Source organism: Chelonoidis abingdonii, chromosome 2 (genome assembly GCF_003597395.2).
Source record: "Chelonoidis abingdonii isolate Lonesome George chromosome 2, CheloAbing_2.0, whole genome shotgun sequence".
Lineage (NCBI taxonomy): Eukaryota > Metazoa > Chordata > Testudines > Testudinidae > Chelonoidis > Chelonoidis abingdonii.
This window is the reverse complement of record NC_133770.1, coordinates 21,386,456-21,401,387: the sequence shown is the minus strand read 5'-3', so window position 1 is coordinate 21,401,387 and position 14,932 is coordinate 21,386,456. Positions and strand designations below refer to the sequence as shown.

General features: G+C 38.8%; 1 protein-coding gene across 5 annotated transcripts in view; it reads left to right on the top strand.

Annotated features, from left to right (window-relative positions):
- Positions 1-14,932, top strand: part of LMBR1 (limb development membrane protein 1) — a 142,546-nt gene that overhangs the window by 99,145 nt on the left and 28,469 nt on the right. For all 5 annotated transcript variants that reach the window (XM_075062199.1, XM_075062198.1, XM_032783879.2 and 2 more), the window contains 4 exons: positions 1,009-1,135; positions 1,671-1,739; positions 3,447-3,511; positions 5,550-5,622. In XM_075062199.1, the coding sequence (XP_074918300.1) occupies positions 1,009-1,135; positions 1,671-1,739; positions 3,447-3,511; positions 5,550-5,622 (334 nt within the window). The remainder of the gene's footprint in view (positions 1-1,008; positions 1,136-1,670; positions 1,740-3,446; positions 3,512-5,549; positions 5,623-14,932) is intronic.

Sequence of the window (14,932 nt, the reverse complement as noted above, 5' to 3'; positions counted from 1 at the left end):
GGTTCACACACTTGGGATGCACATGTGCAGACAGCAGAAGGCAGAACCCTCAGACAAGCTGTGACCACAGCAAGATTGAGGGTAGAGGAGGACCTGTATTGAAAATCCTCAAAGGAGAAGGTTTCTTCAGGAAAACCAAGAAAATCAAATATAAAAGCTGTTAATGTAATTGCAGGGCTACTAACATTATGTTAGGGATGTGTAAAGAAAAATGTTAGGTTCTCATAGTAATACTAACATTTATTATTGAGTAGACTGCTAAATGTATTCTCTTGTATATTCTGTTTAAATTTGCGAACTTAACAATGCATTAATGTAGCCTTGTATACTTTGTATGTGTATGTATCTTAGAGATCTTTTTATACGCTTGTCTGGTGTATGTGTATTCGAGATGAAGAGTGTTCCACCCAGTGTTGGGCACATTAGAAATCTGTTGTAATTGCTGTAACTGCAGCAACAGTAGGTGGCTAGATAGTGAGTGAGCAGTACTCTAACTGTACACTTGAGGGCTCTGTAGACTGTGAGGAATGGTGCAGAAGCAATTACAGTGAAGACTATTTTAAGTAGATTGGTGCATTGTAACTGTGCAGGGCTAAATGTTGGCTGGGCTATTTGGCTATTTGCCATAATTGGCTTTCCATTCCTTTGACTGGAATCGTAGATAAAAATTTGCTAATCCACTTTGTTGGCTGAAAGTATTAGAAAAATAATCCATCTTTTAAAACTATGTTAGCAAAATCATAAGGTATAAAGAATTTTTATAGAATAATGAGATTATGAGAACTGTAAAGTTTAAGTAATTTTAAATAATTTTCTATGGTTTTAAGGGGAAAAAGCTAGTCTAGGCAGTATGACGGCATAAGCACTTAGATATTTTTTCCCTGGTGCCTAAAAATATCTTGCATGTGCTCTTAAAGTATATGTGTGTGAAATTATATAATAATTCTTATTTAATTTGCCTTGTGTTCAGAATATTTGAATATATTGAAAATGTTTTATTTTTCCTAGGGGATCAGAGCACGTATTTTGGAAACACTTGTTATGCTTATTCTTCTTGGCCTGCTTATCCTTGGAATAGTGTGGGTGGCTTCAGCTCTCATTGATAATGATGCTACCAGTATGGAGTCTTTGTATGGTATGGAATATTTTTAAAAATAAGTTTAGCTGTGTACAGCATAGAGGTGGATATTTTCAATTAAAATTCGTTTATAGTAAATCCCCATACTGCACTAATTTTTTTTACTTTGAACAAATGTAACCCATTCCCAGCACCTGACTTTTGCATTCAGCTAGTGTTGTTACACAATTCTTATGGTATACTGAAGAAATTTAGCTTTCTTGTTCGCAGTGTCTACATACCTAATGTTGGAAGTATGTTTTTCAAGTAGCTTTTAAGATATTTGGTTTTTCTTCCCAAAGTGTCAAGGAGATTGTTGTCCACAATTTATAAACGGCTTAATTTTTTTTTTTTACTTTTTCAAATTGTATTGTGCAATCCTGAAAGTCATTTCCTTAAATTGTTTTAACTGAAGGAAAGATCTAAGTTTAAGCCAGTCAGACTCAAGATTAAATTTTCTTAATATTTGCTAACTACTAGTAAATAGATTCAAATAGAGCATAAACAGCATATATTTAATAGGCTATTACTGTGTTGAAAATTTTCTTTACAGATCTTTGGGAATTCTACCTCCCTTATTTATATTCCTGTATATCACTGAGTGGATGTTTATTACTTCTCTGTAAGTATTTTCCTGACTATTGTAGAAGAAAAATAATATTTTTAGGTCGTAGGAGGTTCAGGTGAATTTATTGCATATAACTTGAGGATGAAAAAAGAATTAATTAGAGGTATTATGACACTTTCTCAAGTGCTTTTTTCACTTAGATTTTTTTCTAAATTATTTTGTTAGTGGTAGATCTGTGTTCCCATGGAGGTTTTTCTCTTTAAAAACTTATACCTCCTACTTTTGGTTCCTGAAATATGTAAACTAGTACAATTAGTATCTTTCATCTTAGGACCTCAGGACCTCAAAGCAATTTTCAAATGAAATGGACTAATCCTCATGCTTCTTACAAGGTATCCACATTTTTACAAAGTGTAGGGGAACAATCCGACATTGCACAAGTCAGGGATAGGAATTGATCCAGAACTCAGTCTCATGCTATAGTCATTAGACAATTCTCCCTCCTGTTGCACCTGAAATGTTTCTTTATATACCCAGACAGGAAAATTTCTGACCTATTGGCCATGGTGACCTGGACCTGGGTCCTGGCCAGTCTTACTGGTGGATCATTTGACTATTGTACATCCAGTCACTACCTCTGATCAGCCAGGGCCACTTAAAGTCTGACTCTCTCCCCCATTGGAGGGGAATGATGATGTAAAGCTACAGATCCCAGTGAGAGCCCACAGTTCCATTATCATTTGAACCATGTTTCCCTGCAGTTACTAAGAAAGGAAGAGTGGCCTTCTCCTTTTGCCTGTCATAAGTTTTGTCTGAATTCCAGATGAGAAGGGTACAGCCATTGTGTGAATTCTGTAATTGGCTCACTACAAAGGACAGGGCCACCAATTGTCACTTCATCAGACCTGAAGAACTTTGGATTTAGCTGTCTGATTTTAGGCACCAAGTCTGAAATTTTTTACCTAACTCTTAATGTTCGTACTGAAATACTGTTTAATAAAAATAGAGTAAAAGGAAAGGAACAATCCATTTCATTCTTCTATACCGTCTTCTTAAACAAGAATGCCTTTTCTAATAATGAACGTCATAAATTTAGGTCTTCATCTCTCCTACTTTCCAAATCATCTCCTCCACCATCTCCCACATACTCACGTGTTATACACTGTTTGAAGGCAAAGGTGTTCTTCATGACCTTTCAACACTGGAGATCTGTTACAACTGGCAGCTAATGGTCATACCTACCAAAATGTGTGCAAACACCATTCTTGAGAACCATCTAACTTGTTAGTTTAAAAAGCTTTTTTGGTGGTAATGTCTTCATTAGTAGTGTATTAAATGAGAGGCGATTTTAAACATTTGTGAGAAATTTACTGAAGCTATCATCAGCTTAATAAGATAGGAATCAAATCTACATTCATGTATCTGTGTAAAGCTGCAGTTAACCATTTATTCAAAGTATATGGCAGCAGATATGTAAAGAGTAGCCAACTTAAAGAAACGAAGGGGTCTTTGACATTCTACTCCATACTGGTAAAAAGTTTTGAATCACCAGTTTGTAATCTCAGAACCAGGCCCAGATATTCTGTAACAGATATTCTGTAATATCTGTGATATTTCTAGTGTGATGGTAGAGTACAGAGGTCTGATCAAAATGTAGCTGAAAAAGAACAGTATTCAGTTATATGTAAGAGTATGTTCAAAATATGGATATAATTGCTGTACATTTACTAATCAAGGTTATTTATATCTTTTCCTCTGCAGTATGCACGCCGGTAGGGCTTTCACGAATGTTTACAGTGATGGGTCAGTTGCTGGTGAAGCCAACAGTAAGTATAATATATTTCTACACTTTTGACAATATTTTAAAATAGAAGGTACAGTAACATAGCCATATTCAGACAAATTTCTTTTGGCAAAATAAATTGCTTGCACATATTAAACAATGGTAATTGATTGTCCATCTGGGCTGCAAAATTTTCTGGTATCTGCACTTTAAAGCCAATGCCCCATGTTTTACACAATGTGGCCCCAGTCTAGCAAAGATTTATACATGTGCTTAACTTTAGTAATCGGGTAATTAAGCATTTACATAAGTCTTTGTAGGGCCTGAGTTGCTCCTGTTGGGATTGATTGTAGAATATTTTGCATGTTTTTGTTTTTAAATGACTATTTTAATTTATAATGCCTGATTCTGTAAACCATATGTATTTACTTATTCTAGAATCACTGAATTTATGCAATCATATAACATGGAGAGTAACTTTGATGTCTAATTCCCCCAAATTTTCATAATTAGTATAGAAATATTGAATAGGTAAGAAATAGAATGTCTTGATTTTATAGCATGATATCTGTGCTCTTCATAAAACTCTTCTATGGTGGTATTTGTTTTTTCCGACTGAAGTGACCAGCTTAATATATTTTATGCACTAGGGTTGAATTAAATACTCCTAATAATTGATATTTTTTATTTGTGGTAATGCCCACTTTGTGTTAGATACTTTTGAAACACTTAAAAAGGCCTGGTCCCTGCTGTGAAGTACTCACAGTCGAAGAATATATGAGAGAGGTTGGGAAAGGGAAAAGCAATAGGGAACTTATGTACTAGGCAGAGGCACTGATTCCATGGATGCTCCGGGGCTGGAGCACCCATGGGGAAAAATTAGTGGGTGCTCTGCACCCACTAGCAGCAAAGCTCCCCTCCCCACCCCACCTCACTTCCACTCCGCCTCCTCTCCTGAGTGTGCTGCGTGCCCGCTTCTCTGCCTACCTCCCAGCACTTGCTGCTGCCAAACAGCTGTTTGGTGGCATAGTAGGCTCCAAGAGAGAGGTGAGAGGAGCAGGAAGGTAGCATGCGCAGGGGAGGAGGTGGGGAAGGGGCGGGGCCAGGGCAGGGAGGAGGTGGAGTTGGGACAGTGACTTTGGGGAAGGGGTTGGAATGGGTGTGGGAGGGGGCGGGGCTTGGGGCAGAGAGGGGTCAAGCACCCACCAGTGCGAGCAGAAGTCTGTGCCTATGGTACTATGGAACTTAGTTCACTATAGGCAGCATGGCAGAAATGAGTCTGTAAGAGGGACTTATGTGTGGACATGGTAGTGGCCTTATGTGTGAATTCAGGGAAGCTTATACTATACTTGAGTGCTGCATGAAAGAAGGCATGGAGATGACAGTGTGAGAGCATTAATTTTTTTCAATTTCATTGCCCACTATTTTTGGGAATGAAATGACTGTTAAAACCCTACCTGTGACACTGGAAAGCATTAAGCATTTCCACACCTATTAAGTTTTTTAAGCTCAAGTATTCTGTAGATACACAAAACCTAACAACGTGACTAAAATTGCATGTTTTTTCACAGCTTTGCTGGCAGTTTTGCTGCTTGAAATGTCAGAGTCTGTGAAAACTGATTTGTCATGTAAACTTTACAGTAATTGTTTTGAAAAACTCTTCAATTCTTCCTTATTGTAGTCTAGTCAAATGTGAAGTTTGATAAGTTTTTGGCCATTTTTGATTTTTTGTGCACAAAAAGATTAAAAATTTTTTGGGAGTGTAATTTAAACGACTGAATTTGGCTTAAACTCTCCCAACCCCCCTTTCCTCCAAATTCCTTTGCACTGAGACTAAACAAAGTTTCAGACCAAAAGGAAAACTTATGGGAAAGTTAACCATCTGATTATAATTGGAGTTCTGAGTATCTTTAATCATAGACAATGTGATAATTTTTATGCAGTCTTCTTGTACCAGTAATGTTTATATTTTCTTAAAAAGTAGATTTTAATCCAAAAAGTAGATTAATAAATTCAGGCAAGCAAGATATCACATGTAAATGAATGTGTATATCAATTGGCGTTTGCATTTCTAATTTCAGATCCTTGAAGACCTGGATGAACAGATATACATCATCACCTTAGAGGAAGAAGCAATCCAGAGGAGACTAAACGGTACATGTGTTGTGTAATAATATAATATTTAAACTAGAGAAAAACAGCACTTCCTGGTCTTGAGCATTCATTTCGCCATAAAATGAGTAGGTTCTCTTACCTTGGCCTAGACGCTGTAGACTTTCACTCGTTTCAACTATTCCATGCCCCTACTTGCACAGGACCATGAGGATCCTCTCTGTTTTATTTTATAATACCTGTTATTGGTGGTTTTCTGATCATGTTCAGGAAGTCTGTCTGGGATGTGAAGGCTCAAAATAATTAGCAACAAGTCAGTTGTTTTGCCACTACAATGAAACATATTTCTAAATTGCTAAAAGTAAATTTTCTTAGTCTAGTTTGGAGAGGAATCCAGTTACTAATAAGACACCGGGTCCTGTAAAGAGGAAGGATTTTTGTATTTTGTCAGTTTAGGAGATGAGTGATCACTTGGTGATCCTTGATTTGTTTTTTAACAAATTATTAGCTTAAATTTTACATGTCAGAGCAGCTTTCCACAATCCAGAGGCTCCCAATAGAGAATTTTAAAATAATCCATTACAGTAGGGTCAGAAAATTAAGTAGTTCCTGCATTTAGTGTAACTTTGCTCTTCTGCTGTGTCTTTCATGTGATCTCAGAGTACTTCATAAACAGTTATTGGTGAGGTACATGTGTATAATGTTGCAAACACTAAGATTTCACAAAAATTTGAGTCTATTTAAAAATTATGATTTTTTTTTTAAAAGTTGTGTTTTGGTTTACATTTTTAATTGTTCTGTTTTTAACCCAATGAAGAAACGATACATCCCCAACTTGTGTGACCATTTTCAGAGTGAAAAAAGCCCTTATACATAGGTCCTGCACTCAGCCTGGTGGTGACTCACTCTAATCACTCAGGGGAGGCTTTATTATCTTCCTCTCCTGCCAACCTCTTGTCAACCTGCAAACTCTACTTAATTTTTCCTCACTTTCCCTTTAGTTTTCTGCCCTCACTGTCATTCTCTTGCCCTATTTTCCTGCATTCTTACCTTCAGTCTTCGCTCTATATTCCCTTGTCCACTTGTTGTTTTCTGTTTGGGACATGCAGTGCCACCATCTTCACCAAGGCGTTGATAAACTGTATAATGGATTACTTGACCACACTTTGGTTTGTTATACAATATGCTCAAGACCAAATAATCAATGTCTATCTGGTTTATTAATATGGTTCAGGAAAAAGGTTCTATACGACACCAGTCTCCAAAGAGCAGTCCTATGTAGTGATATTACATTCACCTTACACAGAAGATGCGCTCCCCAAAGTTATGTTCTTAAAGCCATCTTTTTATACCTTACTTGTGTGACCGTTCTGCGAGTTGTAGTCGGCAGCAACAAGGGCCAGGGTCAATATCTAGGGGTTCCTTTTCAATGATACAACACAGAACTGGCTCAAGCCCCCACTCATTAACCTGGGACAATTACACACCACCCTCTGGGTGCCTCTGAGGCAGCACTTCTCCTTTTTCAAGCACTGAGTCTGAGTGTAGAAAAGAAACTTTTAATAAAAAGAGGGAAGTAACCCAGCATTAATTTGGGAAAACGCCACAAGCAGGATTCATGAACCTAAAGCCATAAGCAAAAGACCCACCCCAGAGTAGGTTAGGCAATGTCCTTTTGCTTCAGGTTATTAAGGCCAGCAACTAAAAGTTCTTTTAACATGCCCCTTCTTTCTCCCTCCAGCACACCGCACTCAGTCATTGTCCTTGGTCAGGGACAATCCAGAGTTCTGAGGTGCATCTGCGTGAGCTCATCTCCCACTCTCTGCCAGACATTTGCTGTCCAACCCCTCTGCCATTCTGGAACGTCTTGACACTTAACACAGCTTTTAAGTGATTTCAGATTTGTGATTTCAGCTCTGTGATTTGAGCTGTTAATGGGGAAGCCTCACTTCTAGTGCAGACTAGGCAGTCTCTTGCATCAGAGACACTGTCCCAAAGCAGGCCTAATGCTTAGGCCGGTTTATCCGTGATTTCAGCTCTATTGTTGTGCAACAAGGACTCTTAGCTGAGTCTTAATCCTCTCTGTTATTACACAGTGGAGAGAGAAATGGTCAAATGTTGTCTAGGACCCTTAGGTAGGGCCTACATCACCAGGTACAAGTACCTGTCCCCACCCTCTGTCAACTCCGCTAGGCTTTGGCACCCATGACCCCTGCCAACCATGTGCAGTTTAGGTTTTTTTTTTCATAGATTCATAGATTCTAGGGCTGGGAAGGGACCTTGAAAGGTCATCGAGTCCAGTCCCCCGCCCTCATGGCAGGACCAAATACTGTCTAGACCATCCCGGATAGACATTTAACTAACCTACTCTTAAATATCTCCAGAGATGGAGATTCCACAACCTCCCTAGGCAATTTATTCCAGTGTCCAACCACCCTGACAGTTAGGAACTTTTTCCTAATGTCCAACCTAAACCTCCCTTGCTTCACTTTAAGCCCATTGGTTCTTGCTCTATCCTTAGAGGTTGAGATGAACAAGTTTTCTCCCTCCTCCTTATGGCACCCTTTTAGATACCTGAAAATTGCTATCATGTCCCCTCTGTCTTCTCTTTTCCAAACTAAACAAACCCAATTCTTTCAGCCTTCCTTCACAGGTCATGTTCTCTAGGCCTTTAATCATTCTTGTTTCTTTTCTCTGGACCTTCTCCAATTTCTCCACATCTTTCTTGAAATGCGGTGCCCAGAACTGGACACACTACTCCAGTTGAGGCCTAGCCAGCGCAGAGTAGAGCAGAAGAATAATGCATCCCAGAATCATGTTTGCTTTTTTTGCAACAGCACCACACTGTTGACTCATATTTAGCTTGTGGTCCACCATAACCCCTAGATCCCTTTCTGCCGTACTCCTTCCTAGATAGTCTCTTCCCATTCTGTATGTGTGAAACTGATTGATTGTTTCTTCCTAAGTGGAGCACTTTAGTCCCTCAATCAGGGTATGCCAAGCACAGTTCAGCTGCCCTTGATTCACGCAACAAGAATAACAATCCTTTAGAACCTCTGTCCCAACAGCAAAGTAACTTTTGATCTAATACCAGTCAAACACACCATGCAAACTAGGTCGGATCCTGAAGTCCCCTTCCTCAGCTCATCACTAGATGTCAGGGGAGAGCTCATTCAGACCCTGCTTACATGTTTACCGGTAAAAGGTACTATATACCTCACCTGAAACTGGATTCAGTGAATCAACTTTTTACCTTGTTTGTTTCTGGTACCATGGTGTTCTCTTTATCTTTTGTTTGAAAACCCATGCATTCCACATACTAAGAGGCATGAAGACACCTTCTAGGCCTGTGCCAGGATGGATAGATTTGTGAGGGTAATGCCTTTTCTCTATGTTGAAATTTTTCCTATGTATTTAAACCAAAGTTTACTTCAGCTAATGCAGGGTGATATGGAATACTTAGTGTAAGTGAACAGGACTGTAATAAAGATACAAGCCAAGTTGGACTAGATAACTGCTATATTAATGTTTAATAATATGCATATTTAAATACTTGGAATGAATATTGTGGGTAGTATTGTCAGCATAATATATATGTATGCTAGCCAGCGTGTATTAGTCAACAGAGGATAGCTTGGATTCAGTTCCTTCAGGAAGTATGGGGCTTGGTAGCCATCTTTACTAGACGCAGTGTCACTTCCACCTGCAAAGATTGTAGGGAAACAGTGACCTTCATTACTGTCTGCGACCTGTAGCTTCAGTCTTAAGAATAGTGGGAAATCATAGCCATTTTTAGTGAAGCCAAACATCATAAAATTCCTGAACTTTTTCTGGCATGAGAAATTTAACCCCCCCCCCCCCCCCCCCCCCATTCCACATAGGCAGAGAATCACTAAGCATCCAAAAACCCTCCCCCCGCTCCTCCCTCTAAAATGACAAGATTTGTGATATATCATGACTTAACAATTTTGTCATTTTTTGTGGATGAGGAACTTGAAAAAGGGACGTCAAAGCTCCGGTTACATCAAACCAATGATGGTTATCGGTAGGGCCAATTTCTCTTCATCTTTGCTCACTCAGACCTGATCTATGCTACAGAGTTAGGTTGAAACAAAGTAGACAGTACAACCTTGCTCCCATCGATGTAAATGCCCTACTACACTGACATAACTCTACCAACACAAGAGGCATAGGGCTTATGTTGGTGTAGTTAGGGTGATGTAGTGTCCATGCAGACACTGTGAGTTTCTTATATTTGCTGTTGGCTGCTGTGCTTGTCAAGTGAAATTGACAAGAAAGCCTGGCACCAGCTCCCAGGCAGGTTGCTGTCCAGGCTCCATGCTCTGAGTCAGGGTGCTGCCTGCTCCCCAGGGGGAGTCCTGCTGCCCCTCAGGGTCCTGGCTTCCTACTTCCTGCAGGGAGCCTGAGTGCTGTCCAGACTCCTACCTCCCTGTTCCCCACTGGGAACCTGGTTGCACTGAGACTCTGAACTACTGATGCCTCGCAGGATCTCTCCACAAGGGGCAGGACTGCTCCCCTTCCCTTGGGCTTTTGGCTCTCTGCTCCCCACTGGGAGCCTGGAAGCTGCTTGGTTTCTGGGCATGGGAGCTGGGCTCCCAGTGGAGAGTCAAGAGCCTGGGAGGCTGCCCGGCCAGCCAGGCTTGCAGACTGGGGAGCCAAGGGCGGGAGCGGCTACTGGGCTCCCAGGAGGGAGCAGGAGCCGAAATCCTGGGGACAGCCAGGCTCCCCAACAGGGAGCCGAGAGCCCAGTCTCTTACCCCCACCCCCATGGCCCCTCTTAAGTCATCAGAAGCACTGTTGATGAGGAAGCGCACCACCGAGAGAAGGAGGGTAGTGTGGACATACCCTCAGTTCCGAAGGGCAATTCATAGATTGAATTATGGGGTACTCTGTTTCTGAACTCTCCTCCTTTTATGGAATTTTGGAATTCACTCCCCATCCTGGTCCAAAATAACTGAGATTACTGGCCTTCTGATCACGTTGTAACACCATATGCCTGCATAGGCATTTGAGGCAGGTTGAGAGTATACTGCATATAGTGTTTACAGCAGCTGCTGCATAGATGAGCTTTTTAGACCCATAACACACAAAGGTGTGTTCAGTGAATCTCTTTGAAGCTATGATGGGGTAATTATAATTGTTCTTGGTGTTTGATGTTCGCTAGTAACTGTAAAATATGTGTTGCTGAATATTTTATGTTGTCATGACAATGTTTATGGTGTGTACAGAAACTTCATGGAGAAATGGCCTTTTAGTTGTTCAAGTATTCATTACAGTTTGCTTAGCATAACATCAACCATTCACCAAGAGAATATAATAAGAAGGCTAAAAATGATATTTTGGATGCTGGTTTTCTGCTGCTCACAAGGCTGTGGAACTATATTATAAATGATTATTTGTTAGTATTATCTGTTCCCAGCAGTGTCCCATACATGGTAGATGTTATACAGGTACAGAAGCAGGTCTAGTCCCTGTTCGTAGTTGCTTACTCTCTTCAAGTATAATTTAAATATTACAGAAACATTCACAATAAAAACTAAGGGAAAATTAGTACAACTTAATTCGGTGTCGATTAGATGTTATTTGCGAGGCCCAGAAGAAGTTTATAATTTAAAAACAAACCACCTCTAAATCATTCCCATCTTTTGTGTGCTTTGCACTGCAAGCTTTTTAGAGTAGGTACTGTCTTTATTTTGCATAGTGTCCAGTGCCAAGCATATTTTTGGTGCCAATCAGATAACACATACACAGGCTTCAAAAAAGACAACTCCAGTGATGTAATAAAAATTCACAATAAAAACTGCATTATAACTGATAATTTTCCTTACAACCCTTTATATTTATAGGAGCTTGTATTGATATTTTGGGGAAGAGTCAAGAAGTAGTAATGCACTTTCAGTAGAGATAAGAAAAAACACCTTATAGCCACAAGTGAAGTGATCAGTGAGCAAAAAGTTCATTAATTGAATGCAGTGAGTATTTTCCACCACTGTACAAGTGATAATATTATAAGCCAGTGACACTGAGTTTTTACTGTGTATAAATAGGATCAAAAGTGACATATTGAACACCAATTACCTTTAAGATTGTGGGGGAATTAATTGCACTAAATATAGTTTTGAAATATTAAATTAATATAGTAGAAAGAATATGATGATGGAAGTACCAATGAAAATTGATTAATTTCGCTGAGCAGTAGCTCAAGTGTGAGCATGGAAATAGGTTTGGGTGGAGAGAGTTTTATATAAAGCAAGCAATTTTTCATTCTTAATTTTTTTGCGAGTAATTATGAAAGCACAGTTTAAATAGAAACCTCATTTGTGTGGCAAGAGCTAGAGATTGTGGAAGCTTTGTTTTTGCCACTTATCTCAGAACTGGAAGTGACCCTGAAAGGTCATTGAGTCCAGCCCCCTACCTTCACTAGCAGGACCAAGTACTGATTTTGCCCCAGATCCCTAAGTGGCTCCCTCAAGGACTGAACTTTCAACTCTGGCTTTAGCAGGCCACTGGTCAAACCACTGAGGTGTCCCTCCCCCCCAGGTATCTTAATACGTACAAATAGTAGAAAAAAAGTCTCTTTTTAAAAGGTTTTTTTTACAAGGTTTTTAGTGTTGGGGGAATTGGATCTTAAAATCACAGCAATTAATAAAACAAAATATCTTTTTAGTTTTTGAACAAAAAGTTAGAATTATTTTCATTTTAAACAACTTCAGCTATACTAATTACAATCCCTTAAAGCATCTGTACTTTTGGTTCCAAGACGAGATTGCAGGGAAATTCTTCTAGATCTGTTTCAAAACATGTTTTTTGTTTAGTAACTCACCTTTACCACATGATTTTTCTTTTGTAAAAGCGGTGTATATGGTAAGCTGCTATGCTAATTGTAGAATTGTAAAATTTGACTCTTGGACATTGGAAATCAAAATTTGTGACTTGCAGGTATACCACTGAGACTGCCTGAGTGAATTTGCTTTTGTTGCAATAACAAATACCTGAGATAATGCATTATAATGGAGATTTGCAGTAACTATGACACAGCAGCTCCTCAGCAGCCTTACGAGTGGTAATATTAAGCCTGTCTTCCCAATTAATGGATTTAATTTAAGTAAGCATTCTAGTCAGTTAATCAGTTAAGCAGTAAAAAGTGTTCTGAACTATATACTCCATAAGTGCTACGAATTGAAGTGTTTGGGACTGAGTTTCAGTAGACTGAATTTTTCATAAATCCTTCCATATTTTTTAAATATCTAATTATAGCGTTACACAATTTTAATTATGAATATTAATTCCTTTATACCTTCTTACAAGTAAACTATATATCTCATCAACGAACAGCCAGAAGTCATAAGAAAAAAAAAAAAAAGTTTTGACAATTCTGATATCTACCCTAACATTTTTAGTTATTGAAGAGATACTCAAAGTGTTTCTGTTTCCAGCATATAATGTTTCAATATCCACATCACTTCTACAGAAGAAGAATAAAGCTGGGAACTTTTTTTATATATATTAAAAGAGAAAAAAAGTTGCCTTTAGCTATTAGTTTTCCTGAATCCAAAGAGACGGGTGGAGCAGGATCAAAAATACTTACGTGATCAAAGTTATTGGCTCTGAAGGTATCCTTACCTATGTAAGAAAGATGAAAGGTGGTGTTTTTATTGCACGCTAGTAACAGTGTAATTTTGAACTAATTGGTGTTGAACTGCCAGTCACCTAGGGGGAATGCAAATAGATACTCTTACAGTTTCCTTTGAGGTACTGAAATCTTATGTGGAGGCTGGAAGAAAAACAAAATAATACTGTTAAATTGACCTTAAATGAGCTGCTTTGTGGTTTTCTTGGAGAATCCCTTCTAATTTTTCATAACTAGTCCAAACAAGTTTTGTCTACCAATTTGATTTATTGGCTAGACAATGCTGACATTGAACTTTGTGCATGTTTGAAATAAATTAATATGTTGTAGACCTTTAAGTATTTAGCTGCCTCCTCATCAAATAGTATTTTGACTGATCTAAAACTTTGCTTTACTGTCTCCTTTGTAAAATATGATTCTTTTGTAGAATAACCAGTTACTTGCCTTCACTTTTAAGGAAGAATTACAAGAGCTGTGTCATATGAATAAAAGCAGCAAAGAATCCTGTGGCACCTTATAGACTAACAGACGTTTTGGAGCATGAGCTTTCGTGGGTGAACACCTACTTCGTCAGACTCAGTAACTTGAGTCAAACCTTTGTTTCTATAAGAAACAAACAATACCACACAGAGAATCATGATTTTTATTGGGACTCTTTATTAGTGTTAGGTTAGGAAACGTTCTCCTTTTCACAATGAATGAGGAGTGGCTCATAGAGACATACCAAATTCTGGATGAAGTAGACAAGACACTTACTATAGCAAGAGCCATATATATGGTGTGGGATGTGTGACCAGGTTTTGTGCATAGAGGTCTTTAGGAGTATAATGGTCTGCTTCCTACTCCACTTTCCAGAGGAGCCAGGATCATGGGATGAGCCAGGTAGTGAATGGGGGGAATTAGTCTAGTGGTAGCTTACTCCCCGCCCTCTCCTCCCCCACCTCCGCCCCAGCCCTTAGACACACTGGGAACCATATTTCCTGATTTCTGCAGACTGTCCTTGTTTCAGTTTGCCATCAAGGATGGAATGGTTTCAGTGTGTTTTTTTGACTTACGGGTATTGAAATATCCAAACTTTTGCTCTAATTGCTAATTTAATGTTCAAGGTATAAAGATTGAAATACTGTAGTGACAAGTATGGTATTAAAACTGAGAGAGAGAGAGATGAATGACAAAACTAGTACTACTATTTAAAAAAAAATTTTTTTTTTGAAGGGCTACTTTTCATAAAACGCGGATCAAGGAGTACAGATACAAGAAACAATCCATAGACAAGTCATGATATACTGAATAAATAGCTCTAATGTAAGGCCCCTTTTATGCTGTCAAACCTGCAGAGCCAACAAGTGGGCATGAACTTGAGCAAAGGAAAGCAGATTGCTAAAATTATATAAACTGTTTGTTTTTTTATACAGAATACTTTTGAAGGGATTCAGCTATGGATGGTCACAACAGGATCAGCTAGTACTTTTTTATGTTACTTTTTACTTTTGACATATTTGGTTAAAATATTGTGAGGGTAAAAAGGCATTGCAAAGAGAAGACTAGCATGACATTTAAGTGTCTTCCGTATGCAAATATGAGGAACTCCACTAAAGTCACAGTTCAGTTTTGTAAGAGGCTGTATGTTAAGCTGCAGTTTGTTGATGGTTCATAAAATCATTGTTCTCTGTTGCCAGTGTTCCTTGAACGCAAAGGCAA